We start from the raw sequence: 27,980 nt of genomic DNA on the forward strand, positions 1-27,980 counted from the left end.
GGGGCACCCCATAAAAAGAAAGAAGGTTATTACTTTTCTTAAACGTAAGAAATTTGATATAGTGTTCCTTTAAGAAACGCATCTTTCCCCACATCAAGCTGAAAAATTTGGGAAGATGTGGGGTAGACGTGTTTTCTTTAGTGCTGGCTCAAGTAAGGGTAGTGGAGTCATTATACTGATAAATAAACAGCTACAATTAAAATGTCACAAACAGATAAACTAGGGAGAGTAATTATTGTTTTAGCTGAAATTCAGGGGCAAAGGTTGATTTTGGCTAGTATTTATGCACCTAATGCTGATGATCAGGGCTTTTTTATTGATCTTGAAGAGATGTTGCAAGCCGCTGGCACCCCTCATGATATAATATTGGGAGTAGACTTTAATCTATTGATGGACTCAATCCTTGATCACAGTTAAGCAAAAGTGTGCAAGCCCCCTAGAGCCATGTTGACGCTTCTCAGGATGTGTAAAAATCTTGGTCTTACAGATATTTGGAGACTTTTGAACCCATCTGGTAGGGACTATATGTTTTTTTTTATCCATCCATAAGATCTATTCTAGAATAGTTTTTTATACATACAAATCCCTAATTTCATCTGTTGCTGATTGTTCAATTGGAAATATCTCAGTCTCAGATCATGCCCTGGTGAGTTTAGAGATGTTGCGCCATACAGAAAAAAATGTGTCTTTCATGTGTCCCTTTTGCAAAATCCTGATTTCCAACTAATGTTAAAGACTGAAATCAATGTTTATATGGAGACCAACTGGTCCTCAGTATCCTCTGTGGGCATGGCTTGGGAGGCACTTAAGGCAGTTCTTAGGGGTCGGATTATGCAGTAAGCCTCATTCATCAAAAAATCCAAAGCGCTAGAACTTGTGAATTTGGAAGGAAATATTAAAAGTGCCGAGGCAGATTTGAAGCGCTGTATGTTGACCAGATTGATATATAAATAGTATTATATAAATATAATACTATTTTGTTGCGGAAAGTGGAGTTTTGGTTATTCAGGGCAAGACAGTCATACTTTGAGTCAGGGGACAAAGCAGAGAAACATTTGGCTATAGATATATAAAGTAGAGAGAATATTTTCTACCATTCCCTCAGTGAAATCTGCTAGTGGTGAAATTTTTACCTCGGCCATTGATATTACCATTAGAACTCCCCGGCCTAAACTGATGACTGGGCAAAAAAATTATCTTGATTCTGAGAGAAACTTGGAGGAGCTTGGCGAGGTAATTAAGGCCCTGCCTACAGGCAAGGCTCCTGGGCCAGATGGCTTTGCTGCTGAATTATTTAGATCTTATGCTACAGAACTGTCTCCACATTTATTAGAAGTTTATACGGAATCATTAAAGCATGGAAAGCTTCCCCCAACCATGACACAAGCTCGGATCAGTCTGATTCTTAAAAATGACAAAGATCCAAGCGAGTGTATAATTTACCATCCAATTTCCCTGATCCAGCTAGATATTAACTTTTATTTAATTTTGTCAAAAATACTGGCCAACCGATTAAGTAAAGTTATGACATAAATTATACATATATATCAGGTGGGGTTTATTCAAGGCCACAGCTCTTCTGATAACATTAGGCATTTCATCAATATCACGTGGTCAGTAGTGAATGATCAGACTCCGGTCACTCCCATCTCACTTGATGCCTAAAAGGCATTTGATATGGTAGAATGGGATTATCTTTTTAGATTTTGGAAATGTATGGGTTCGGAAGTACTTTTATTGGTTGGATGAAGTTACTTTATAGACACACAGTAGTGGCGGTACTAACAAATTGACTAATTTCAGACTAATTTACTTGGATAGGGGCAACCCCAGTTGCACCATGTACTGTACAGATGGGAAGCGCATTTAATGCTGTAAAAGCATTTTTGGGGTAAACCACTGAACATCTTATGGGGGATTCCACACACTAGATAGTCTTTTATTATCAGCTAGGACTAAGAGTAGCCTTCATTTTAGCTAACTAGTGCAAAATGGCCATTTATAAAAAAATCACACAGGAAAAATCATGCTGGGCCATGTTTGTCCAGGGCCCCCAGAAACCTCCTGAAACTGGCTGTCACGGATACAACACTTCCTGGCTGTAATGAAATCCTGGTTGGAAAATGCATAAAGTAAAATGTATCTCAATTCTTATCTTAAAGGTGCATTAAATACGTTTTTGCTCATTTAAAAAAATGGATATGAAGACACGAATAGGATTTTTTAATAATTTTTTTATATGTTGAAAATGATGTACAGTCATGATAGATGAAGGCTCCAGGTTATCCCAACAGGCGTAGCTAATCTCTTGAAACTCTTTAAAATCTCGCCAGTTTTAATTGCCAGATAGCACTTTGTGCTCCACCTCCCTCACGTGTGACAGTGAGTATGGCGGCAAACAGCATAATCTCTTCTGAATTTTCTCCTTCAGTGTAGCAATATCTCTCTCTGTCTCTCTCTTGTTCTCTGCATGTAAACTGGATGTTCTACAGGATTCACTGTCAAGATCTGCAACTCTCACGGCGATTGGATTGGAGTTTTCTTCAACCCCCCGTGGTGCTCCAGAGATCATGGATTACTTCCTTCACCGTTGAATGGCAGTGTGTGGAATTTCCCTCCTGTGGGACTGCGGGTGGATGAGACAACTTCAATGTTTTCAGCGTTTCACAGTGAACAGATTATTCTGCGGCCTGTGGGCCTCAACAGAAAGAATCCTTTAAATTATTTGATTGTATTAGATTTTTTGTTAGCATGTAACATAACCGCTACAGCCTGATAGTGTTTGAATGTGTATTTGTATACTGTTCACAGTTGTAAAAAAGCTGTTTGCTTAACAATGTCATTATAAAGATGGCATTTTGCAAACGTTCCCACAAGCATATTTCCCTCTGTCTGGCAGGCAAGCGTACTGTTTTACATCACTGTGATTGCATGAATCTCAAGATGCTTTGCTCTTGGCTCCTTTTCTGTTCTGCAAGCAGAAGCCATTCCCCTCTCCTCCCACTGCTTCCGAGGAACTGCAAGAGGGAGGTGCATGAGGACTGGATATAGAGCACGGAGAAGTTAAGGGTGTTTTGTCACTGTCTTGCGACTTGCGCTTCTTTTCTCCATGTAAAGCGGCTTCGCTTGCCTAGTATGTCCACATGATGCAATCACATTCGGTTATTATTAACTTTACTGAGCTATGATTAGAGAGGTGCTATATTACTAACATTATCCCTACCAGGCACGCAGCACTCACTGATATTGATCGTGTTTATTGTGATTACGTGAGACTTAAACACTTTGCTCTCTGCTTGCTTCTGAGGAAGCTGAAGCCGTTCCCCTCTCCTCCCTATATCTAATGAGGACGGGATACTAAGCACAAAGAATTTGAGTGTGATTTTTTGCCAGCTTGAGCCTGCATCTCGTCTCCATCTCCAGCGGCATCGACTATTCTGTGGTGATTGACGGCTCACACTAGCATGCTGCAATTGTTCAAGGTGGTGTTTTTGGTGTACATTTTCACTAGACTTCATTAGTGGGACATGTACATGGTTTTATGAGATGTTTACCGAGATTGTCCCCCGAGAGGGGGAAAATGAGATGAAGCAGACAGCTCTGAGACAGTGATGCTTGTAGTGTGAAGATTGTTCACCGTGTTGGTGCCTCAGAGTTATTTCCAGAGCTGCACGATCAGCTTATTATGACATGACATTCTCCCTAGTCTGTGTTCAGGTCTCTGGCGCTATTGCCTTAAACACGGCTCTTGTTTCCCCTGCCGATGTGAGCCGGGAACAGTGTAAAATTTCCTCAGTAATGCAGAATGGTTTGCCCTGTTTTTACTATGGTTGGATGTATGCCAGGAGACTGCCTATGTCACAACACAGAGAATTTAGGTGCCTCCACATCACCTAATAGCCACCTTACTTTCCTCGACACTGCAAGCCAGGAAAAAGTTTGTGACTTGACACAGCCTTAATGTTGTGATCAGCACTGACAACATGGCTGTTGTTGCTACATAAAGCACCAAGGGGGAATTCAATCACAGCCATTGATGAACGTGAGAAACATCTTCTATCTATGTGTGCAACACATGTTATCTTATTACAAGACTGCTTTGCCAGATAAATAAATAAATGCACATGAAACATTGATTTGAGTTTAAATTATTTTATTAGCTTACCTGTAGAGAACATAGTGATCCAAGAAGTAGGAACAATGGCGCACAAATACCCGGATGAGTGGTCTGATACGTGGATGTACGGTTGTTACAGAGAAATAACAGATCGCTAGATGGCACCATTGACCAATCAGAATTGAGTATTCCAGAGAGCTGTTTAATAATAGTAATTAAATATTCCCTCCTCCTACATCTCTGAAAAGAATTGAGTGCTGTGCACAGCACAGGCCTCTCTAGAGTAATGCATAGTATTTCTCAGAAATCTCAAGTATGGTTCTAGAAGAAGTCTTAGGCTTGATGTAGCTGATAAATGGGGGGAGGTGTATTTGCTTGTTTTGATTATTCTATGCCCCTGATTGTGCTATTTAGGCTCAGATGTCAGTGCACTTTATTCCCCCATCTGAGATTGTGTTTGCCGCATCCATGGAAATAAATGTTCTTTTGTTCCTTCTTCCCGACAAATAACAGAATAACCGTTTGTGAACACTCGGTAAAAAACAAATATTACAAAAGGTTACCGTGCACATATTTAGGATAGTAAGGCATCTTTCACTTTATCATTAATTAATGCATGCAGGACTTTTTAAACAGCATCTGGCAACATTTTAAAGTCCTTCGTACTGATGTATGAATTCTGTCGTGTATATGAATTTAAACCATCAGCTTTGCACCTTATTTTTGTGTTTGGAGGCATTTTGTAAATCAGACGCTGTTCTCTGCAGTCCTTCAAATAAATGCACTGCACCTGTGAGATGCAGATTTCCTGAGCACACACTCCAGTGCCTGTGCTGGCGCTGATGTTGTCCAGCATGCATTTAGCCGAACAAGTGGTATTTCACATAAGGCTGAAATTTATGTGGATTTATAATAGACATCTCAAAGTAAATAAATAAATAACTGATTTAGAGCTCTGGGCCCTTATGCTTTAGAGGCCTACATTGCATGTGTCAACTAACCATAAATATACTTAATGTACTATAATAAAATACTTGGATAATGACAGACTATATAAAACTGTGGATATTGTACTAATTGTTCTTACTCATATTTGTGAATATCAAAAGCAACACACACCACAATGAAACTGCACAACTTTCAGCTTCTTTAAATCATTTATTTCAAATAAACTCTCATTTTTGTATTTTTTCTTTTTTGCATAAGTGCAAAGTGCACTACTAGCCACCTGAGGGAAGTCTACGTCCTTAAATAATAATAAAAAAACAAAAAACAAAACAAGAAAAGCGCACATATATTAGTACAAAATTCTTTAAAAAATTGCACAGTTTAGGTGTATAATACACATTTTTTATCTATTTCAAACTTAAATAAAATGGTAAAAGGCTCATCGAGTAAACAAAATTCACAAAATTGAAAATAAAAACATTTCCCCACTAACAGAATTAAAGCTGATAATTGGGTGACCCTGTCACTGACGTCTGCCATGTCTGTTTTGTGCTGATGTCTCACCAGGCAATCCAAATCTATTGATAAATACTTCAGTAGTTCAGTCCTACTACAAAATATAGAAGAGTATGGTGGTCTCCTATTATCGGAGTAGAGCCCCAGTTCCACATTTTACACACATAAAACCCCTTATATTTGCTCGCAATGTTCAGAAAGACAATCCCAAAATCCAGTTCATTATGCGATCAAAACGACTGTATCCCTGACGATGTGTATTGCATTTGGGGGTAGGAGCATCTCAGCGTCGATAGGGGTGGAAGCCCTGTACATTGTGATTCTGTCCTCTTCCAAAGCTGCCCGCTGCCGGTTGGGCTGCTGACGAGGGTGCGGAGGGGGGTGCAGCGAATGAGGCAGTTTGCTGGCTGGGGTCTGCAAAGCTATGACCAAAAGCACTCAGGTCCTGCCCATAACCTGTCTCAACAGACATGAAAACATGGGAAGGTATGTTAAACCTCAGCAGACTCAAAACATGTTCACTATGTGACTAGGCTTTCTGGGCATTTCTCATTACCCCTCAGACATTTTGTTCAGGACAGAGTTTTTTTCTTTCAAAACAAAGGCCATGTACACACTGCAGCTAATAATGAGTCACTCCTCTTGATAAACAGACAGACACAGACACACAACTGCATTGTAATAATAATGATTTTGACTCGTCGCTCCTCTCCTTTAAAGGGGTCATGATGACATGCCTTTTTATTATTTTATTATGTTCCTTGAGGTTCACATATATTATTTTTTTGCACAAATAAAAAACAGTCATATATTTGTAAAACATTATCATTTCCCACCCTTTTTTTGACAGTCTGTTAGAAACGCTCAGTTTTGGTGGTGCTTCTCCTTTAAGACCTGACAGTAAACACTCACTGTTATGATTGTTCCTCTGCTCTTGACTGACCTGCTCTCTTCTTGCCATCTCACTGCTCACCACTACTGGGCGGGGCGGAGCTACGGAAGTGATAAGGTAAAGTAGGCGTTGATGTTGCCGTTGACCCCTTTAAAAAAATACAAAATAAAGGTTACAGTAAGGCACTTACAATGGAAGTGAACGGGGCCAATTTTTGACTTGTTTAAAGCAGAAATGTGAAGCCTGTAATTTTAGAAAAGCACTTACATTAATTCTTGTGTTAAAACCTGTGTATTGTTTGAGCTGTAAAGTTATTTAAGGCATCGCTTTTACAGTCGTTTTAGGGTTTACGGCGTTACAACATCATGCCAACGAAGTCGTAAAATTGGATATAACTTTACATAAAGTTAGTAAGGGATTTTATCACACTAAATCATGTTAACACACATATTGTTTACGTCTTGTGGCTATACTTTTGAAACAGTAAGTATTTTAAAGTTTCTGGATTTGGCCCCAATTCACTTCCATTGTAAAGTGCCTCACTGTAACCTCACTTTTTCTCTCCCCAATTTGGAATGCCCAATTTCCAAAGCGCTCTAAGTCCTTGTGGTGGTGTAGTGACTCGCCTCACTCGGGGTGGCAGAGGATGACTCTCAGTTGCTTCCGCGTCTGAGACCATCAATCCTTACATTTTATCATGTGGCTTGTTGAGCACGTTACTGCGGAGACACAGCGCGTGCGGAGGCTTCACGCTATTCTCTGCGGCATCCACGCACAACTCACCACGCACCCCACCGAGAGCGAGAACTACATTATAGCGACCACGAGGAGGTTACCCCATGTGACTCTATCCACTCTAGCAACCGGGCCAATTTGGTTGCTTAGGAGACCTGTCTAAAGTCACTCAGCACGCCCTGGATTCAAACTCGCGACTCCAAGGGTAGTAGTCAGCGTTTTTACACGCTGAGCAACCCAGGCCACCGATTTCTGCTTTTTTAAAGAAAAGAAGGGACGAGCCAAAATTAATTTAGTTGTAATCACCATTATGCTGCAAATGCTTCAACTGAGCTTAACTTGTATTGAACCTGGAATATTCCTTTAAACAAAATAATGGATCTTCAGCAAAACATGGCGACTCACTAAAAAAATGGTAGTTTACTAAAAATGGTCACACAATAACATTTATCTTAATGCTGATCTTTAATCAAAAATAGTGAACACCAAATGGGCTACAGTTTACATCTATGTTTCTTATTTATAGCCACGAGATGCCAAACCGTTGCTTTGTGAGCTTGTGAGCTTGTGAGTGACTTCTGTATTACACACACACACACACACACACACACACACACACACACACATGCGATAATTTAAAGGATTCAGTCCCGTTCTAAGCGTGGCAAAACATAGCATTCTGTACGTGGCCAAATAACCTTTATCTACATAAGAAAAACTCTAAACTGAACAGAAAACATCTAAAAACAAAGACAGGATGATAGAAAGGTCATGAAAACATTTAAAGCATTCAGGAACAATGATACAAATTATCATGAGGCTACTGAAATACTAAGGCAGAGACAGTTTATTTAAGTCTCTAGAGATGAAAGCGGAAGGTTAGACTACATGATTACAAATGAAGAGAACTTGATTCTCTGAAGTTGTTAAAGAAACAAACAGCATTTAACTTTCAACTTTCACCAAATCCGCTTAGATTTATTCAGGTGTGACTGTCACACACTTGCTTGAGGGGCATAAAATCCACAGAAAACCCAGTAGAGACATTATTAGATCATCCTTTCGGCAGCAAAGCAATGCACTGACAAGACACAGAAAACAACAATAAAGCCATCACTTGTGTTTGAATAGTAAACTACAGCTACAAGCCATACAAATTACATTCTTAAATATTGTCTAGAGCACTATTTCCTAATCCCAAAATCAGCTATCAAAGTGAACATGCATCATTTAAAGACACTTATATGACATGTAGCTGTATTTTAGTATATCATATGGAAAACTAAAGAGATATACCTCAACTGTACATAGAATATGCACACAGCATATGCATATTGTACATGCACTTAAATTTGAGATGCATGACAGAAAACAGAACTGAGATGTTTGAAGCCTCGTGAATGTATAGGCTGTTCTAAATGGTTTGAGTGGTTGTAGGATGCAGTTGCTCACCTACCTGCACTATATCCCTGCTCTTCCTGTACATAAGTGTGAGAAGGACGCGTTGGTCCGTAGGCAGAGGGATCCTGAGGATAGTTACCCAAGCCTAGCAGGGAGATGAGGAGACCAGGTTGACTCGACCCAGAGAGAGTCTGACTTAACTACTATCTTAAAGCTCCTATTCCCGTGAATGCTGCCCTCTCCTGCTCTCAGAGCTCATGAACACAGCAGATGGATGAATCAGCCCTGCGCTGTTGCTAAATGAGTGTGTTTATCAGGCTGCTCGCCCGTCGCGGTGCTGATGAATGGAAACGAAGCGTGACATACAGCGACTGATGACACTCATCTCATAACACTACACCTCTACTACCCACAACATACAACCCACACATGCGCCCTGACCACACTCTAAAAGCCCACTATATGCATAGGCTACTTGTCTCTTAGTTTTACATCAATCCTACAGAAATGTGCAAAGAACAGGGGACTAATTCGAATTTAAAGAAATAGCTGACCTAAAAGTTAAAATTTTGTCATCATTACTCACACTCATACGGAAGAGGATTAGGGCCAAGCAATAATAAAAAAAAATAAAGCCATCTCGAGATTAAAGTCATTATAATGCGAGATTAAACTCGTTAAATTTCGAGAAAAAAGTCGAAATACAATCTTGAGAATAAACTCATTAAATATCGAGAATAAAGTCGTTGTGTTTCGAGAAAAAAACTCGTTAAGTTTAATCACTTTATTCTCGATATTTAATGAGTTTATTCTCAAGATTGTATTTCGACTTTTTTCTCGAAATTTAACGAGTTTAATCTCGCATTATAATGACTTTAATCTCGAGATGGTTTTATTTTTTTATTATTGCTTGGCCCTAATCCTCTTCCGTACACTCAAGTCATTTCAAGCCTGTATGATTTTCTTTCTTCCATGGAACACAAAAGTAGAAATTCTGAGGAATGTTCAAACTACTCTATTCCATAAAATAAAAGCATCCAGTAACCAAAGGCTGCCAAGCTCCAAAAAGGACAAAAAGCAATATAAAAGTACCATAAAAATGCATGCTATATTTTATAGCTTTGTGAAAGAAATAGACAGAAATTGTTATTGACTGAAAATCCTGCCATCCGCAAAAGCTCAAAGTCTTATATATGCATATGCGTATTCACACTTAAGTTGAGACTTGTCTTAACAATTTTGATATTACTGACAACAAACACCATTGGTTCTTGTGTGTTTCGTAACCAAAAACGATGTGTATTAGGTTTAAATACAAAAGTACAAAAGAGTATTGAGAGCTACTAAGGAAGGCAAGATTTTCAGTGAATAAAGGCTTAAATTTCAGTATGTTCAGCAGACTTGGAATATGATGCAAGACTTTTTCCTGGTACTTTTTTTTTTTTTGGAGCTTGGCAGACATATTCAGCATGAACTGTTTTATAGAAAAGAGCAGCATGCAAATTCTTAATTAAAAAAAAAACATTTGTCCTTTTGTGTTCCATGGAATATAGAAAGTAATACAGGTTTGGTGAGTAAAAGACAGAACTTATATTTTTGGGTTAACAATTCCTTTAATGACATCCAATCCTGATACATTTTACTTATCTGATGCAACAATTGTTTTAGAAAACAGTTTGTGTTATTTCCTCAATCCCTTCCAATGGAATACAATGAAAAGCCTTCTATTCTCTTATTAGACTGATATTAGGCAGATTGTGAACCTGCTATACAGTGTCCCATATTTTACCGTCCTCCTGGATCTGGCTGTTCCTATGGACCCCTAAATTACTCAATCTATTTCTGTAGTCAGTTCTACTTTCTATAGTCTAATGCATGCTCCAGATTTTCTCTGTACTGTGTTGGCACCTGCACAAAGACAATTTCCTGCTATAAACTATACTTCTAAAGTCATTTAAGTTTACTTATGAAATGTCTCACATGCACTGCGATTTTACATGTTCCCACCTGCCAACCCCAGGGCTTAAACATCATTTCAATCCTCCATATTACTGTACAGGTTGTGATAAATATCCTCTAAAATGTTTGTGTTAAAGTGCCGTCTGATAAAAAGCAGCATTGCAGTACAGGATGATCTAATTCACACATACCACTGGATAAACCTTCACAGACCACACAATATAATAATTCGAGTAATCAGAGTGAGGGTCTGTGTGGAAGAGTGTGTATGTGATGTCATCATGCCCGTTCAGCCATGTGAACAGGAATCAGGGACCCTCTACAGTGGTTTGGTGCTACTTTTCTGTGAGCTCTTACCATACTGGCTGTAGGAGAAGTCCGGCTGTGCTGGGGCGGCTTTGCTCATGTCCTGAGAGGGAGTCGTTGCCGGGGCGAAACCCAGAGGTCCTGCCCCTGGTGTGGCGGGAGGGGGAGGCACTCCCTGTGCTACAAACTGTTCACCTTGAGGTGTGCTAAAGCTATATCCTAGGTTCATAGACACATAAGAAAAACAATGTAGAAATCATTACAATTCTATTTTAGTTCATAATGAGGATGCTGCATTCATATGAGGGCATGCATGTTTATCAGGGATACAATAATATATTAATACCTGGACCACTATATCAAAATATTGTGATTCTTTGTTAAAAGTGCTGTCATTCAAAAATTTGATATATTGCAATCTTTATAACTTGTATCTCATTCAAATGCATTGGACTTTGGTGCTTTGTATTTATATTTAGAAAGCTGTTTTGAAAACATGGTTTATTTTTGCAATTCTGTTAGGTAGTGCTAGAGTCACAGGAATTACGTACTTAAGCTTTATATGTCAAATTATGTTTCATCCCAAAAAAATATGAACATGAAAAATGTAACTACAAATATTGATTCACCTACCAAACTGAGGTTGTGTGCTAAAGCCCTGTTGAGGATATCCCTGAGGTGCCCCGAATCCCCCTGTAGGTGGCGCTGCGACTAGAAATGCATTAAATGGAGAGGGAGGCTGTGCAGGTGCCCCTCGGCCAGCAGGTAAAGGAGCTCCATATGCAGCTGAGACATAGAACAGGTTTCTAATATTTTGTCAAAACTCACTTGAGCAATGAGTTAAGGCCTATTCACACCAAGTCTGACACAAGACGCAAGAATGAAAAAAAAAAAAAAAAATACAATTTTGTACCAAAAATATTCAAAAGTCTGATGTCAAACTTTTGTCACTGTCTTAAAAATGTTTGGACAACTGAATTAAGTATGCAAAACATTTTCCTACTCCCTTAAAGATAATGAAATAAGTGTCTTGAGATATCTCACTGGTCTCTGTGACAGCTGTAGACTTGTAAACCGCAAACAAAAATGTGTCCGCGGACATTGAAACTTCATGTGTCAATCATTTTGCTCGTTCTCATAGTGTTTTATTTGAAGCGGATTTTTCAGGCTATGATTCATAATGTTTGTCAATAGAGGACGATATTGTGCCACTGTTGAATTTGACAGCTACAGGAACAAACAATGCTGCTCTATTGCTGAATTGTGGTCTCAATTATCTTTGTGGGCGTGGCTAATTCAACAGCTCAGTCACGTGAAAGCATCAGAACACTAAAAATGCTTACAGCACCCTTAATTGTTTGGCATACAAATAATCAATAAAATTGCTTTAAAACTATAAAAACTAAACAAATCGCCACCGATTGTTAAATGCATTGGAATAAAAAACTATAGATCATTACTCTATTTCCACCACCAAATAATTCATAGAGATGCATAGTTTTGTTTTTTAATTTGTCGCATGTGTTAAAAAAAAAAAAAAATCAGACTTGGTACAAACAGGTTGATAACAGAAACGCCTCAATTACAAAAAAAAAAAAGAAAAAGAAAATGTCTTTTGTTTTTTTTTTTGCAGTGGTTTAGCTTTGTAACCAGGTTTTGACATTAACACCTGCCTAACTTGGGTAGAAATCGGCAGTGGCAGGTTACCTCCACTCTTACAATCCACTTTGGCAGATGATGTTTCAGGGATATTCCTGCATTTAAAATTCTGTGACTGTTGGGCCACTTAATCAAATTAAATTATATAGGCTACATCTTGCGTTAAGTGCTTTTTAAGCACTAAATATTATTGTTTTCTCATCATTTGCACAGACCCACCAGTGCAATGCTTTGAAATGCTCTGCGCTATCCCATCTCTGGAGCGAGCGCAGAACTATGACAGAAATGTTACAGATTTATATTAAAACTATTTGGAAGAAACTATTAGAATGTATTTTTAGTACAGCTGTGAACACAGTAGTTAAAGTTTCTAAAAGTAATTTAGGCTGTTGTTTTTTTAAATTAGTTTTAGCTTTAAGTTTCTTTATAATAAAAATACTTGTTTATTTTCCTAGGTAGACTATCTACATTGACCTAACTGGTCTTACCTGTGATTATGCCCTTAATATTAAAAATACTAATGTTTTTTTTTGTTTTGTTTTTTTTTCCTCCCCAAATTGGAATGCCCAATTCCCAATGTGCTCTAAGTCCTCGTGGTGGTGTAGTGACTCGCCTCAATCCGCGTGGCGGAGGACGAATCTCCGCTGCTTCCGCGTCTGGGACCGTCAATCCGCACATCTTATCACGTGGCTTGTTGAGTGTGTTACCACGGAGACATAGCGCATGTTGAGGCTTCACGCTATTCTCAGCAGCATCCAAGCACAACTCACCACGTGCCTTCACCGAGAGCGAGAACCACATTATAGAGACCACAAGGAGGTTAAACCATGTGTTACCCTCTCTAGCATCCGGGCCAATTTGGTTGCTTAAGAGACCTTTCATTAGGGCTTGTCCTGTAACATTTGTAATGATGGTGCATAAATCTGGACTTCTGTGAATTATGGACACATTATTGACAAAGTTTTCCACCAGTTCTAGCATAATCCTGTTCTGACTGGTCAGATAATGCTTTCAGAAATGACTTAAATCATTGGGTCTGTTCAAATAAAATGTCCAAACATATGTGTGCAGTTAAAGGCTCCAGTTACTTTATCACTTTTTGTGCAGTGGGGATTTTGGCTTGTGAAAATGATGAGTGGCTGATGACTTTGGAACACCACTAGTCAAATTGGCCAGTGAGCCAAAAGGTTAATGTCAAGCCCTGGTTGTAACCAAGCAAAGACATGCCTGCTGCTTGTTTTTGTGTATACTTTATACAACATTTGAATAACAGAGGGACAATGTACATTTTATTGTCTTGATTTCCTGATGCATGTATGAAATGGTAATAAAGTAATTTAGGAACACTGATTTTAGTTTTTTTTTGGATGTTTAGCACAATGAATATGGCATGCAATATCAGTTCAAGTTGTAATACGTACAAAACATACCAAGAGGTTGACCTGTGGACACCCAAACACCTAGAACAAAAAATATATATTTTAACTCACAAGCATCATTGAATGAATCTATATCATAATCCTCTCATATGCCAAATGGGAGCTAAGCCGTAACACATTCAGTTGAAGTCTGTTGTATTTCTGGATTCACGATAGACAGATCGGTCTTAATTTGGGCAAGCTCTGCGTGAAAATAATTCCTCCTGCACAGTGAACAAACCCTGTGTGGTTTTAGCCAGATGGAGCAAACAATGCAGCCAGACCTAAAGCAAAGCTCAACTGATACCAGTTGGCTCTGGGTGTCATTTTTCACATTGGGGCGTGCTGCGCTCCCGCTGTGTTCTAGCCCAGCGTGTCACTCACCCTGAGGCCCGTAGCTCTGCTGCCAGCTCGGAGCCGGTTGTGCTGCCCAGCCATTGGCTGTGCTTAAGATGGCTCGGGGTCCCCACTGATTGGCTGCCAGCTGACTGGGGGCGGGAGCTTTGTTATCCCGAGGCTCCGCCTTCTTCACTTCAACCTGCACAAAGGACAAGAGGTCGTAACTAGCAAGAGGAGAATTAACATACTGCCTACTTCCCCCACTCACCTATCAGAAACTTTAGCCCTCACCTCAGAATAGATACTCTTACTTAGGCCAAATGCAAGACCGTAGTCCAGATGGAATGGAATATACTATATACTCTTCTATTTGAGACCTTTTAAACAATGTTTCTAAGGTACTTGGGTATAAAAGTGACATTAAGGTGTTCAAAACTGCACTACAACTCCATGAGTCTGATCAGGCAAAATTATTTCTGCTAAAAACTTCGATTTAGCATTAACATATTATTTTTCACTACCACAGATGTACCTGAGAGACACTGTCCCAGCATATATCTTATATCTCAGCTCCTTTAAGTAGGTATAAACTGCTGATAGAAAATTAAGACTTACCTTCCCCTGGCTAATGCTTAAAAACCTCAGTTTAGATATGGCAATAGAAATATAAGGGTCAATGATGTTTAAATGTATGATAATCTAGTTGTTTCACATAATTAACATGCAAATAGTAACAAAAGAGGGAGAAGACTAATCAGAGATGAATCTTCATACTGTGTCAAATAAAGATGAAATAAATAGATTTTTTACATTTTCTGAAGAAAAAAAAAAAAATCAGAAATTGCTTTCCTGTTCAAAATTAGTCATTCTAATTTCATTATAAAAAAATATCACCAAAATATTTATTTTGCCTGTCTAATCATGCATTAGGCAAAAATAATTTCGTCTGATCCATTCGAAAAATAATAAAACGACAAACCTCATGATTTAAGTTATCATTCATGTCCGTAGTACAAACGTGTCGGACGAAAAGTTTTATATCAAAGTTTAATTTTTATTGTGAATGGTTTTGTTAAACCCCAAGAATGAGCAAAAATAACAGTAATAATTGCATTTGTAAGCACCACCAATTATCTAATTATCCAATTAGGCCTTTGACATTCTATAGTTACCTGCCACAAAAAACAAAACAAAAAACGCAGTTTAACACACACAGGGAAGATTTGCTCCAGTTAAAGTGGAGATCCAGAAATAGACTTGATACTCTTAAGGGGGTGAGTTATTGGGGTCACCTTGCATCAAGAGCGAGGGATGATATTTTTCAGTTGGAAACCAACATAAATGTAAAGACTCCCTTTTCGTCTCTCTCCTCCTCTCTCGTATGTCGACCTAATTAGCTATCAGTTTGAGCGAGTGGTCTGCAACCCACGAATCGGCAAAGCAGCCCCCACCCCCTCACTCCCGCAGGGCATCACTGCTCAGAGTGATGGGAGGTCTCACACAAGTCTTCACATCCAACAGCAGAGCTGGGATTTGGTACACAGTTTGATATGCTCCACTTTCTAATTTTATAACGTATGGCCCAACCACCACTCAAGTCCCATCGCAATTACGTCATGTGAAGAACAATAGCCCAGGTACTATAGCACCTGATTCTTTCACGAGTCAAGGAGAGCGTCAGCAGGTGGGAACAAACTCAATGTAGGACAGAAGCTTCGGAGCTATTCTGGAGTCTCAAACAAACTTCCTAGAAGTGGTTATTCACTTTAAATCAGCACACTGCAGACATGATAGAGCACAAGAAAATGTGGCCTCAGGCCTGTATGAAAACACACAGGCCTGCATGATTCGTTCCGCATTCAGGGCTTAAATCAATGCAATCTCAATTTAGTATGTAGGCTTGACAAGCCAAAATACTGTTATACTATGAGTTTAGGGTAAGGGTGCACCAATATGGCATTTCTGGGCCGGCACCAATAACCGATAATTCATAGCTAATTGTGGCCGATACGATTACCTAATTTGTATAATTATTTTTTTTATTTAATTGTAATTTTTAACCCTTTAACCTGGAACTGCTAGTGAATTTATTAAAAGCTAATTATTTTTAAATCTTGGAATTTGGACTCGCTGCTATTTAAGGTTTAGAGGATGTAACATAAACCAAAATGTGCCTGTTTTACAGATGTATGCTAATTTGAATGAGGAATAAATGACAATATACCTTATTCACTCTAGAGACAACTCTTTGATTTTGAATGGGAATGACAATGAGGCTGTGATGGATAGACTTACCATCTCTTCAATGGGCTGTACTGCAGTTTAGTGTTTTTAGATCGTTCCGTGGACAAAACATTAATAAAATATCTGTCCAAGAACATTCAGTATACAAAGAACTCCAGACAACATAAATTATGGAAAATCAGATGTGATCTAGGAGCTTTACACAGCTTAATACCGTTAGTGCCATGGAAGAGATGGTAAGTCTATCCCTCACAGCCTCCTTGTCATTCCCATTAAAAATCAAAGATAGCACTAGCATGAATAGGGTCTTTACACTTGCATAAATTGTATGGTGCCCGTTTAAATTAGTATTTACGGTAATATTTTTTTAAATCACAGTGCTGTGCTCTAAATAACAATGTGATGTTTCATAAATTAATAAACAAAAACGATTGCCCCCAAGTCACATGCATACATTATTTTGCCATGTTTTCATTTATTGCTTCATGAAACAAACACAATATGGGAAATGGCATGTCATGACTTGCAGCAGATGATCCCAACTGAAATCAGCCTCAAAACTACATAAAGTGCAAAGATGTTGAAATAATCCTCACAGACCGACATGAGCTTGGATCTCACTAACACACGCTGTGTGTGCACGCACACTGTTGCTTAAGACTGCTCGAGTCTCTGCCTGAAGAGAGAAGCCGCAGGCAGTCAGAGACTCTCATCCGCAAGCAAATAAACTGTAACAAATTATTGGTGAAAATATTGGGAGGTAATTTCATTATCGGCGTAATAATATTTGGATTTTCAAACAATATATCGATCGCTGATATATTATGCATCCCTAGACAACGTTTTTCCTGGATTGCTAAACCTATACCAAAATTATCAATTGTAACTTCTCCTAGATCTTTCAAGCTACCAAACTTGGCACAGACCTTCAGTCTGTCCTGACTATGGTTGCTATGTTTCTATCAAATCGAAATTATGGTTGTCGCACAGCAGATGATCAAACACTGAAAAATCCCAAAGACTTACAGTACATTGTCGAAATATTAAAATGGACCAAGACTATTCAAATTCAATCCAGCTGAGATGTAAACAAACTCACACATAGCCAGAGTCAACATACTTGCAACTATATAACCCTATTATGGGGACATCTATCCATCTATTTGTTTGTCTTACAGTAATGTCGGTATAAACTTCAAACTTTTAAAACTAGTTTCAATTTTCAGACAAGGCTTTGGCCAAGCCAATATCAAAGTTTGTATTTTGTCAAAGTTTACATAATTTAAAATGGCTCTAAGTCAAAATATGTAAGAATTGCTAATATTATATTGTCAGAACACAGTAGGTCGACCAAACTTAAGCCAGTCATGTTGGCACTCATATTATTACTTAGTCTAGCTGGTGAGGTGAGATAACACGTCATGCAACTTGTTCAGTCTTGCACTATCCCTCGAAACTAAATGCAGGTATCAGGCAATAATCTTACGCTACAGAGGAAACATTTGGTACCCACCCAAAACCCATTTTGTGTTGAATGTCTAATGGACACAGTATGGAGATTCTAATATTTAGGTCACTTAATTGAGACTTCTCTTTGCCTTCTTGGAAATATAGAACTCAAATAGTAAGTGACCTGACAAAACCCAAATAATTAACCTGAATAAGAAAAAAATATTTATAAAATAAAATAAATTAAAAAGGAAACTGGCCGGTTCTTTAGGTGAGTGCTTGTATAAACCTAATACTTTATAGTTCGCTTAGTATCTATGCAGTACATAAGTAATCGTTTACAATCCAATAGAAAATATCTTTTTTTTTACGTTTAATTGTATTTAATTTCCCACAATGAGTCACTTTTATACAGCATTACAGCACCTAAAGGAGCGTTCCAAATGAACCAAGCCTTGGGCGACTAACATGGTCAGAAGTGTGTATTCCAAGTAGGAGAATCTAAATGTATAAAAGAGCATCTTAAACACTGAAGAACAATCTTGAAGACTTTTTTAGAAGTTTAAGTCTGACAAACATAACACGGAAAGGTTTTATTCATTATTTTGTAAACTTGCCCCCATACGTTGTAGCATGCAGAGAGAGAAAAAAAAAATCAATAATTTTTATGTGTAACAACTCCCTTGTGCATTTTAAATGTCAAATTAAATGTCAATTTCTCAAATGTTTGGTCGCCCAAGCTTTAGTTTCTGTTTTAGGGGAAAATAAAACTACAACTACACACTTTTTTGCCCATGATGTCGTGAAAATGCATGTTGACAGCCTGGTCCACTGATTGTTCGGCCTCGAAAGTAATAAATCCAAAACCTAGCCAACGACCAAAAGTCAATAGAGCAGCAGGGTGTTGGGACAGAACAGCTAGAAGAACATAAGAGGGGTGGGGTGGGGGGGTACCCGAGGTTCGGATGACATCACGGCCCAGGTCACCAGAAAAGGTGACAGAGGGAGACCAAAAGGACAGAAGTGTTGCGTAATGCGTATTACTCTGCCCCTTCAATACTTTAATCCTGAAAATATTTAATGATTAACAGCCATAGAAGGCATCTGACAGCTTAAGTCAGGGAGACTTATGTTACCTAAGTGGTACTAGACAGTGATTTTAAGGGATATTTTACACAAAAATGAAAATTCTGTCATCGGTTACTCACCCAACAAACACAGTCACGTTGTCCCAAACAAAATAATATGTAAGGCAGTCTCTTTTCACTTTCATTGAATCTTTTTTTCTATGCAATGAAAGTGAATGCTGACCGAGACAGTCATTCTTCATTTGTGTTACACATAAGAAAGAAAGTCATACAGGTTTGAAACAACATGAGGGTATGAAAAAGATAACAGAATTTGTATTATTGGGTGGACTATGACTTTAAGGATCTTTGGCAATGTAACTGGCCATATCAAATGTTGGATTTGATTTTTACATTTTGATTTATTTACAATTTTTTTTACAAGAGACTGGATTGTAAATATCTCTGCCTTTTTAACAGTTTCATCCAAACCTTTTTCGATCACCCCCCCAATCTTACACAACAATGCGAGCAGCAACCACAATTATCAATGCATAACAAGAATGATTAATAAACTACATGTTTTTACTGTTTTCCTCAAAGCCTCCCAAAATCACAGTACTTTGGGCAAACCAAGAGAACAGAGATTGCAGCAGTGCAAACAAAAGCACCACTAGGATATAAGGATATCTGTGAAACATTTAATAAAGCCAGTTTCTAATATGGTGTAACCCCAGTTAATGCTCGATTTGCAAGATCTGCATTTCACAAGACTCGGGGTCAGCGAAACAGAATGCGACTGTGTGCACCCACGCATGCTGGGGTCGTAGAGACAGAACTATTACAGTGCCACTCAGGCGTTTGCTGGATTCCAAGGTCACTTGTGCGATAAGAGCACAAGTCCTAGAGCAGCAGCTGAGTTTAGCTGCACCAGATCCACCAGTGTGAACTAGTTTCTGTTAGATCAGATAACTGTGGCAGAACTGGGCTGCGAGAATCTCCACTTTGGGATCTAACCTGATTCCGATTGAGTGTCCTTTGAGGCTGAAGGGATCTGAGAATTAGTACACAATTTGGAGCAGGACCATCTGTCTAAATAAAGACTAAAGATACCCAACCTGCCCATCATCATCAGGCCTGGTTTCATTTAAGAAAGTAGCCAGTTATACAGGCTTCTAAAGAGTCAACTTAATGGCCTCTTGCAGATATAAGTCCAACATCCATGAAGTAATTGAGTTTGACATCTAGATTTTATATAATTACTAGGGCTGAGTGAAACATCTAAAATGTATATTCTTTATAAAATATCAATATTTTTCAGCCTTTTGACAATATTCAATATACTGCACTTCATAGTATGACTGAGGAAATGAAGAAAACACAGCTCACAGTACAGATCCACTCTCCACTTTCCAAACAGCTTCAGGTGATGTAGATCAGAAAATATGAGGGAACTATATAAAAATACCAAATAAGAAGCACTCTCATCGTGGAATAAGTGGAGCTGGAGCTGCGTCTTTAAAGGAAACACGCAGGCGTTACATCTTAAATGCAGTTATATTTAACGTGTTATAGCTTTATTAAAGTTAAAATAAAACGGAAGCAGATCATGTCAATAACTACAAACAAACTGGCATTTCTCTGTTCGGTCAGCGCCTCTTTTATGAGTTGTGCGAAGTGTCCGATATAAGGGAGAGAGATTGAAACTGCACCCGGCTGAGGCACACTCAGTCATGGGGACACTCATCCCTCAAGCACACACGCTTAATGCAGCTAGATTATAACGTGATGGCTCATGACATATTGAATCATAATATATGTCACTGTGCATTTCATATCGTGAAGAAAATTGGCAATACGCAGCTTTATAAATACGTCAAATAAATAAAAAAAAATGTTTGGTCGAATAAACACTCAAAATAATCAAAATAAGCAGCCCTTAAGTTGCAGTTGCAGCCCTTCTCTGCATATTAAGGTAGGATACTATAAAGAATATTAACATCGAAAAAAGATACACACAACTGCTTTAGTTTTATGTTGCCATCAAAATCACCACAAATATATAGTGAATATTATTCAGTTAAAAAAAGTGAAATGCCAACACAGGTGAAGTATTTTATGCAATTTAGTGAACTGAAAGCAACCTGTTTGAGCAAACTCGTGAACTGAGGACAAGCCACCACCTTTAGTTGGCCACAAATGTAAGCATTAACAGTGTTTACACCACAGAAACAGGCATGAGTGCTTCACAACAGGCCTTAATCTGTGTGGTGCCACTATCTGTATTTTATCCTACAGGAAAGAACAGACATATCTCAGGAAAAACGTTAATGCATTCAAACACTTTACAAGGGAAACAGAGACATAGAAATATAGAGGGCTTACTTAATATACTACATTACAATAAACACTAATTTTGTAGATCAATTAAATGTAAATGTTCATAAAAAAAACTTATTCAATGCCTAAAGATTAATAGAAATAAGCTCAGTGACTGGAAATGTCATAAATTCCAAATGATCACATGTCAAACTACTCCACATATCCCCAAAGAGAGTGAAATGTAAAAAGCATTTCAGTTTGAAGAGTGAAAGCAAAAAAGACAGCTGTGCAGTCAGCACGATCCTATGGAAGAAAAATTGACCATTCGCTAAGCCCCGCCTTAAATCCTTTTTGACCAATCTAACCTTAGCAACTGTTGACACATAACTTTTTTTTATTTTTTTTTATGTAAGCCTAAGGAAGATATATGTCTTAAAACTATTTTCAAGAAATTATGCAAAAATGTGTTAAAATGTTGGTACCAGGGCATTAATCCGTGTTGGGTGTGATTATAAAATTACTGATTACAATTACTAATTTCATCAAAGTAGCTCAGTGGTAAAGACGCTACCGACCACCCCTGGAGTGTGCTAGTTCGAATCCCAGGGTGTGCTGAGTGACTCCAGCCAGGTCTCCTAAGCAACCAAATTGGCCCAGTTGCTAGGGAGGTTAGATTCAGACGGGGTAACCTCCTCGTGATCGCTATAATGGTGCTGCGTGCATGCGACAATGAACAAGAAGGAAATATAAAGTTCTTTTGAATTTATTGAGAAGAAAAACAAACTTTTCTGTAACAAAGTGTTTTAGAAAGTAACTTAAAATTATAATAATTAGTAATGTGATAACTTTTTCCATGAAGCAATCAGTAAAGTAATCTGATTACACTTTTAATTAAAATTAACAACTAATTTGTAGTGGATTTCTTTTTTGAATATTTTAGCGAACACTTCTTATAATATTGACAAAAGGATATATGCTGTATTTTTCTTTTCTTTTTTTTTTTAAATCTTGAGATAAATAATGCTCTGGATTAATATTTGTCAGCTCTAATTCCCAAATGAACATGTACAATATCAGTAAGGACCCCTGCTCCAAAGTAGATTAACGAGAATTAATTTACACATTGTATCAGGTAATAGAAGTGTCAATAGTGAATTATAATGTAGGTCTCAAGGTACCAAGTCAGTATTTGGAAAACAATTTAGGAACAGTTCTGATCACTTAGCAGTTGTAATCACCATCAAATGAGGCTTTTCTCCTTTCAGTTAACTGTGATAATCATTTGCATTGATTCTGTTCCAGTCTCCACAGTTTTTTAAACACATTTCTGTGTAATTAAACAATTTCTTTAAAGAAAAACAGCAAATAAATATGCTTTGCAATGTAACACTTAATTCCAGCCCGCGTTAAAACGATATCCGTTTTAAATGTTTCACAATTTACAGAAAATCACACAGTTAACGGAAATCTCCAATGAAATCCTATGGGACATACTGTAAAGCTCATCTCAACGAGCAGAATTAAGCAAGGCAGGCGGAGCTTGGCCAAAGGTCAATATCCATAAACACATTATAGAAACTAAAAAATTTTTTTTTTTCTTCTTCAGTGGTATTGACTGGCTTTTTTCACATTTAATTCGACAACTGGACAGGGTGCTCATATGGAAAACTGGTGCTGATTGGCTAATAGTGACTTTTGAACATGGTAGGCATGCTGCATTATGCTGTTTTGAAGCTTTAAGACACGAGACGATATGTAAAAAGCTCAACTGACTGAGCAGCATGTTCAATGCAAATGTCTGCACATCATGTGGATGCTGCTGATTTGCCTTGCCGCCATGCAAGATCTGAGACACGCCAATACCAGCATCACACACACAAGAGGGACTGATGGCCTGTGTGATGTTCTCTTCTCTTTGGGTGGGAATAGTTTGTCATGAGCGTGAGGTGAGAGAGAATAAATGGGAGCAAAACTGAATGTGTGGTTTACCTCGAGGCCTCTGTTTCTCTGCATCATAGATCATTACCACCTCTGTGACCTTCAAAAGGGAGAACAGGAACCGTGAAGGATGAAACAAAAGATGTCACAAAGGCATGACTTTTAATACAACACACTTGCATCCTCTGATTTTTTTTTTTTTTACAATTTTATGGAATTTATCTGGTTATATCCATCTAATTGAAAACATACGTACAGCATCTGTGTCCATCTCACCTCTCCAAATCTGCTGAAATAATCCCTGAGTTCAGCTTCTCCGCAATTATGAGGAATTCCACCCACAAATATCTTCTTAGATTTATTGCTGTCACTTTTGCTTCCTTTCTAAATCACAACAAATAAACAGAGCACATATTTTTATTAGGAGACTGGACAATTACAGTAATTCATTTTAATGGGACAGTTCACCCAAAAATTTAAATTCTGCCATTATATACTCACCCTCCTTTTGTCCATCCTCAAGCACCATTCACTTTCATTATATGAAAGGAAAAAGATGCAATGAAAGTGAATGGTGACTGAGACTTACATTCTGCTTTACATCTCCTTTTGTGTTCCACAGAAGAAAGAAACCGATACGGGTTTGAAACAACATGAGAGTGAGTAAAAGGTGACAGAATTTAATTTCTATCCTTTAAAAGTAAACTGTGTCATTTAAACAAACTAAATTGCAAAAATTATGTATTTTTCCTAACGGGATTCCTCAACACTATCCCTGTTTTAGTGCATTTCTAACATTATACTTTGGAAAGCGTTTTTTGGAAAATGTTAATAAAGCATTCTTGCTACATATTGTCTTGTTTTCTTTCCTAAGAAGGAAATGAATGGATTTAGAAAGGAAAAGAGTTCAATTTCAGAATTTTTAAAATCTGTGATTTATTGCGATTAACTATGAAAAAATATGTGATTAATCGACTGACAGCACTAGTTTTAACATAACAAATGTACACACTTCACCTTTAATTATAGCCAGACATCTTGAATTGAAATGCTTCAGCTAATACGAAAATATTTTAACTGCATCTTCCCAGGACAGAAATTAAAATAATTTACCCACATGACAAATGTAGTTTCCAGACTGAATTAACTTTGATTTGAAAAACACATTTGGAGCTTTACATTTCGGAACTCTTACCCAGCCATCTTTTGCTCGAGTCTTTTCAGGCTGCATACCTCTAGGTGTACATGGTTTTGGATCAATCTGCATTAAAACATAAAATAAAATAATAATAATTTAGGCTAAATCAAACCAGCATACCATCAGAGTGTGATGCAATGACCATAAATATGCAAAATATTGTAACTTCTAATAATTAAATCGCCTTCTTACGTTTCTACCATCCAGGTTATGAGGTTTGGTGTCCAGGACAGTCCGTACGCAGTTGGGGTCTTTAAACTTCACAAAGCCGAAGCCCCTGGACTGATTTGTGCTTTTATCTTTCATGATGACACAATCCACAACCTCTCCGTACTGACAAAAGTAGTTTCGTAATGTCTCTAACAAAATATAGAAAGGCATAATTAGAAAAAAAAGCCTGTAAATACCCTTTAGACCACCAGTTTTTTAGAGCCTCAAGGAAACCTTCCGTAAAAACACAAGCACAAAAGCACAAAAGCCCAACGCAGCTCAGCTAATGGACTCATAGAAAACAAGCCTATAAATGTCTTACAAAGCTTTTTATAATAGCCTATTAAATTAGCCCATCTACAAAACACTCTGTGTACAAGTCATTTACAAAGTCCATGTGGGGATAAACTGTTTTTTGTGCATTAGTAACAGGAGATACAATGTAATAAATGCATCAGTTAAGCAAAATGAGACTCGGTAACATACCTGGGTCTAAGGGGGTGTTCTTAAATTTGTTCTAGTGCCCCCCAGTTCTGGTTGGATTGCAAAACAATCAAGGGAGCCCCAAAAGCCCCCGCCCCCACCCCCAAAGGATTGCATCCTACAACTGGCCCTGCTCAGTAATATATTCTATCAAATGCCCCAACACCTTTATAAATAGAATGCAGCTTTAGGACAAACATTTGGCCCAAAGGTCAACATTCACATGATAGAAATTACATCAAATCTACTCAAAAATGCAAAACCAGACTGATACAGGCTTGCAGTACATGCATGCATGCATTACTTGAGAATACCCACAAGGCAACTAAATAACTAATGTTGCTGTATAAAACTATAGGAAGATTCATATTGAAGTTCAACTCACCCTGGGTGGTGCTCCAATCCAATCCACCCACAAACAGCTTCCTGCAGCACAAAGAAGAGAGAATGGCATCATGCAATGTGTTCACTCAGAAAGAAACACGAGTCAAGGTGAAGAAGGAAAAAAGATTGCCCTTTGCCTGTAATGACAGACGGATCTTTGAATAGGTGATCAGAATAAACTCATCCATCCAAACAAACCCGACCAGCTCCGAACCACCTCAAAAATTAGACAGGGTTAACGAATCAACCTGCCTAAAGTAAACTACTACTGGCTGGGACATGGGTTGACACTGTGCATGAATGCTAATCTCCCATGACACGATTATAATATTATAGCCTAGTATGTGAGAGCAATACAAGCCTCCAGTTTGATATGGCATAATATTAAGTGCTACAAAAATCTTTTTAATTCGTCCCTTGTTTGATTAAAGAAGGTACTGTTTTAAAAGTATTGCTACAAAACGTAAACATTAAACAAAAGCAGCAATTTACCAGCGTTACTTCGTTTACCAGATTACACTGTTTACAGGCGTTACGTCGTCATGACAACAAAATTGTCATACTGGATTTAACTTTACAAAGAGAACATTATTAAGCAATTGTATCACACTAAAATCATATTAACACCTATATTTTTCCGTCTTGTGGCTATACTTCTGAAACAGCGTGTATTTGAATGATTATGGACTGGCCCCATTAACTGCAACTACACTGACTTTTGCATATTTAAATAAACAAAGGACGAGTCGAAATATTGTTTGTGGTACACAACATTATGCCACAAAGGCTGTCGATTGATCTTAACTTGCATTAAACTCGGAACATTAATCCACGTAACAGCGATACAAGCATGCAGTTTGATTACCCAATATTACACAACTTAAAACGTAAAAGAGAGTAATATGAGCCTCTAGTTTGACTATAAAACATACAGCCTGAAAGACAGAGCACAAGACTCCAGTTTGACAGCTCATTCTTCTTCGAGATCAATATCTCTCTCTCACTGTATCGTCAGTACATATATTATCTTTTTAATTAACCGCGAACATGTCGATGTCCCATGGTTCCTCGTATTATTAAGTTTACTGGTGCACGGGTGTGAGTACTCTCTACTGAACCCCGGTGGCCCGCAGCGCATCTCTACCCGCTGGAGCGATTGCAGTGCATCCAAACACTGCCCATAAAACCCAGCGTGTCTTACCCGATTTCGTCTCCAGCTAAGTTGCTGTTCATCTCCGTGGCGATGGTTGTGGACGGGAGTGCTGACATGGGTCCTCTCGCTCGGTCTCCTACCGGTCTCCGTCGCCCGGGAAGGTCACACTCCGCTTTCGGTTCAAACCGAATCTGCGCAACACTGACGCGAGCCACGGGGCTCACCAGCAGGTGCAGTGCAACGAGAGAAGTGCATGCTGGGAAATGAAGTGCTACGTGCCATAGCATAAACAGTTTGCTTTATCATATTTCATTGAAACTGGTACGTTAGACCTCCTTATATGGAACAGTACACAGGCTTTGTGACAAATCACATACTCAAAGACAAATACACAAATACAAATAGATTTGTAGTTTACCTTTTGGTTAATGCTATTTTCACGTTTCAATGTAATGTTAATTTCAGCATATCGGTACACTAAGACATTTTTTAAATGAAAAGTTGTATATGTTAACATTAGTTAATGCAGTATGAGCTAGTTTGAACAAAGGATGAACAATTGTATTTTTATAAATTCCATATTTTTTTATTTTTAGCCCATGATACCTAATGCATTAACAAGTAATTTATGTATTATCGTTTATTAAAAAATGCATATCAGAGCAAAATTTAAAAGTAATTTTTTATTGTGGAATGGTCTTTGATATTACATAACATTGATGATGTTGATGGGAACTTGCACCCTGACATTGATTATACAGTAACTGACCTTTAAATTTTATGTCCACATGTATCAAAAATTGTATAAATGCAATACCATAACTATGCATAAAATATTAACATATACAGCCTTACTGTAAAGTGTTACCACTTGTTTTGTTTATATTCTTAGATAAACAGAATGTGGATTAAAACATATATATTATATATATATTTATATATAAATATATAAAGAATACATATTAAAAATGATGATAATAAAGTTAGCAAAAAAATTATTTGCAATTTTGTCAACAAAGTACTTGTTGCAAGAAAAAAATGACAATAACTGTTTTCATAAAAGAACGCAGGACCCACATACATTCAAAATATATATAAAAATAACTTTAAAATCAAGCATTTCAGTTTCACATAAAAATGTCAATCAAACTGAATCATTTAATCTTTAATAACATACAATTTTAGAAACATACATATTTTAAGTTATATTGATTTCATCTTGCTAAAGATTACATAATTCAA

General features: G+C 37.8%; 1 protein-coding gene across 8 annotated transcripts; it reads right to left on the reverse strand.

Annotated features, from left to right (window-relative positions):
• Nucleotides 1–5,855: 5,855 nt before the first annotated feature.
• On the reverse strand, nucleotides 5,856–26,927 carry LOC127632818 (DAZ-associated protein 1-like). Of its 8 annotated transcripts, none has more exons than XR_007969139.1 (14): nucleotides 26,787–26,927; nucleotides 25,587–25,627; nucleotides 24,701–24,867; nucleotides 24,506–24,571; nucleotides 23,587–23,694; nucleotides 23,362–23,410; nucleotides 18,768–18,850; nucleotides 14,336–14,489; nucleotides 13,955–13,993; nucleotides 11,508–11,660; nucleotides 10,926–11,093; nucleotides 8,665–8,754; nucleotides 6,525–6,621; nucleotides 5,902–6,037 (listed from the first exon to the last, which is right to left on the reverse strand). XR_007969139.1 is itself a non-coding variant. In XM_052111605.1 (13 exons), exons 1-13 carry the CDS (start codon nucleotides 26,852–26,854, stop codon nucleotides 5,865–5,867), a joined length of 1,350 nt encoding a protein of 449 aa, XP_051967565.1. In that variant the 5' UTR covers nucleotides 26,855–26,927; the 3' UTR covers nucleotides 5,856–5,864. The 8 variants fall into 8 exon arrangements, 5 of the variants coding, with proteins under 5 accessions (XP_051967565.1, XP_051967563.1, XP_051967567.1 ...); XR_007969140.1 differs by having other exon boundaries at nucleotides 5,911–6,041; nucleotides 6,494–6,621; XM_052111605.1 differs by lacking the exon at nucleotides 6,525–6,621 and having other exon boundaries at nucleotides 5,856–6,037; nucleotides 13,964–13,993.
• Nucleotides 26,928–27,980: the final 1,053 nt, after the last annotated feature.

This window comes from Xyrauchen texanus, chromosome 39 (genome assembly GCF_025860055.1).
Source record: "Xyrauchen texanus isolate HMW12.3.18 chromosome 39, RBS_HiC_50CHRs, whole genome shotgun sequence".
Classification (NCBI taxonomy): domain Eukaryota; kingdom Metazoa; phylum Chordata; class Actinopteri; order Cypriniformes; family Catostomidae; genus Xyrauchen; species Xyrauchen texanus.

What these genes read in the sequence shown, in the direction of transcription:
- LOC127632818 (XM_052111603.1), bottom strand. Translation starts at nt 26,854, where the DNA reads ATGTCAGCACTCCCGTCCACAACCATCGCCACGGAGATGAACAGCAAC. An exon ending in GCAGAGCTACGGGCCTCAGG is followed by an intron (nt 13,994 to 14,335) that starts GTGAGTGACACG and finishes TTTTTGTTCTAG; the next exon opens with GTGTTTGGGTGTCCACAGGT. An exon ending in CTTCTCCTACAGCCAGTATG is followed by an intron (nt 8,755 to 10,925) that starts GTAAGAGCTCAC and finishes TCTCCCTGCTAG; the next exon opens with GCTTGGGTAACTATCCTCAG.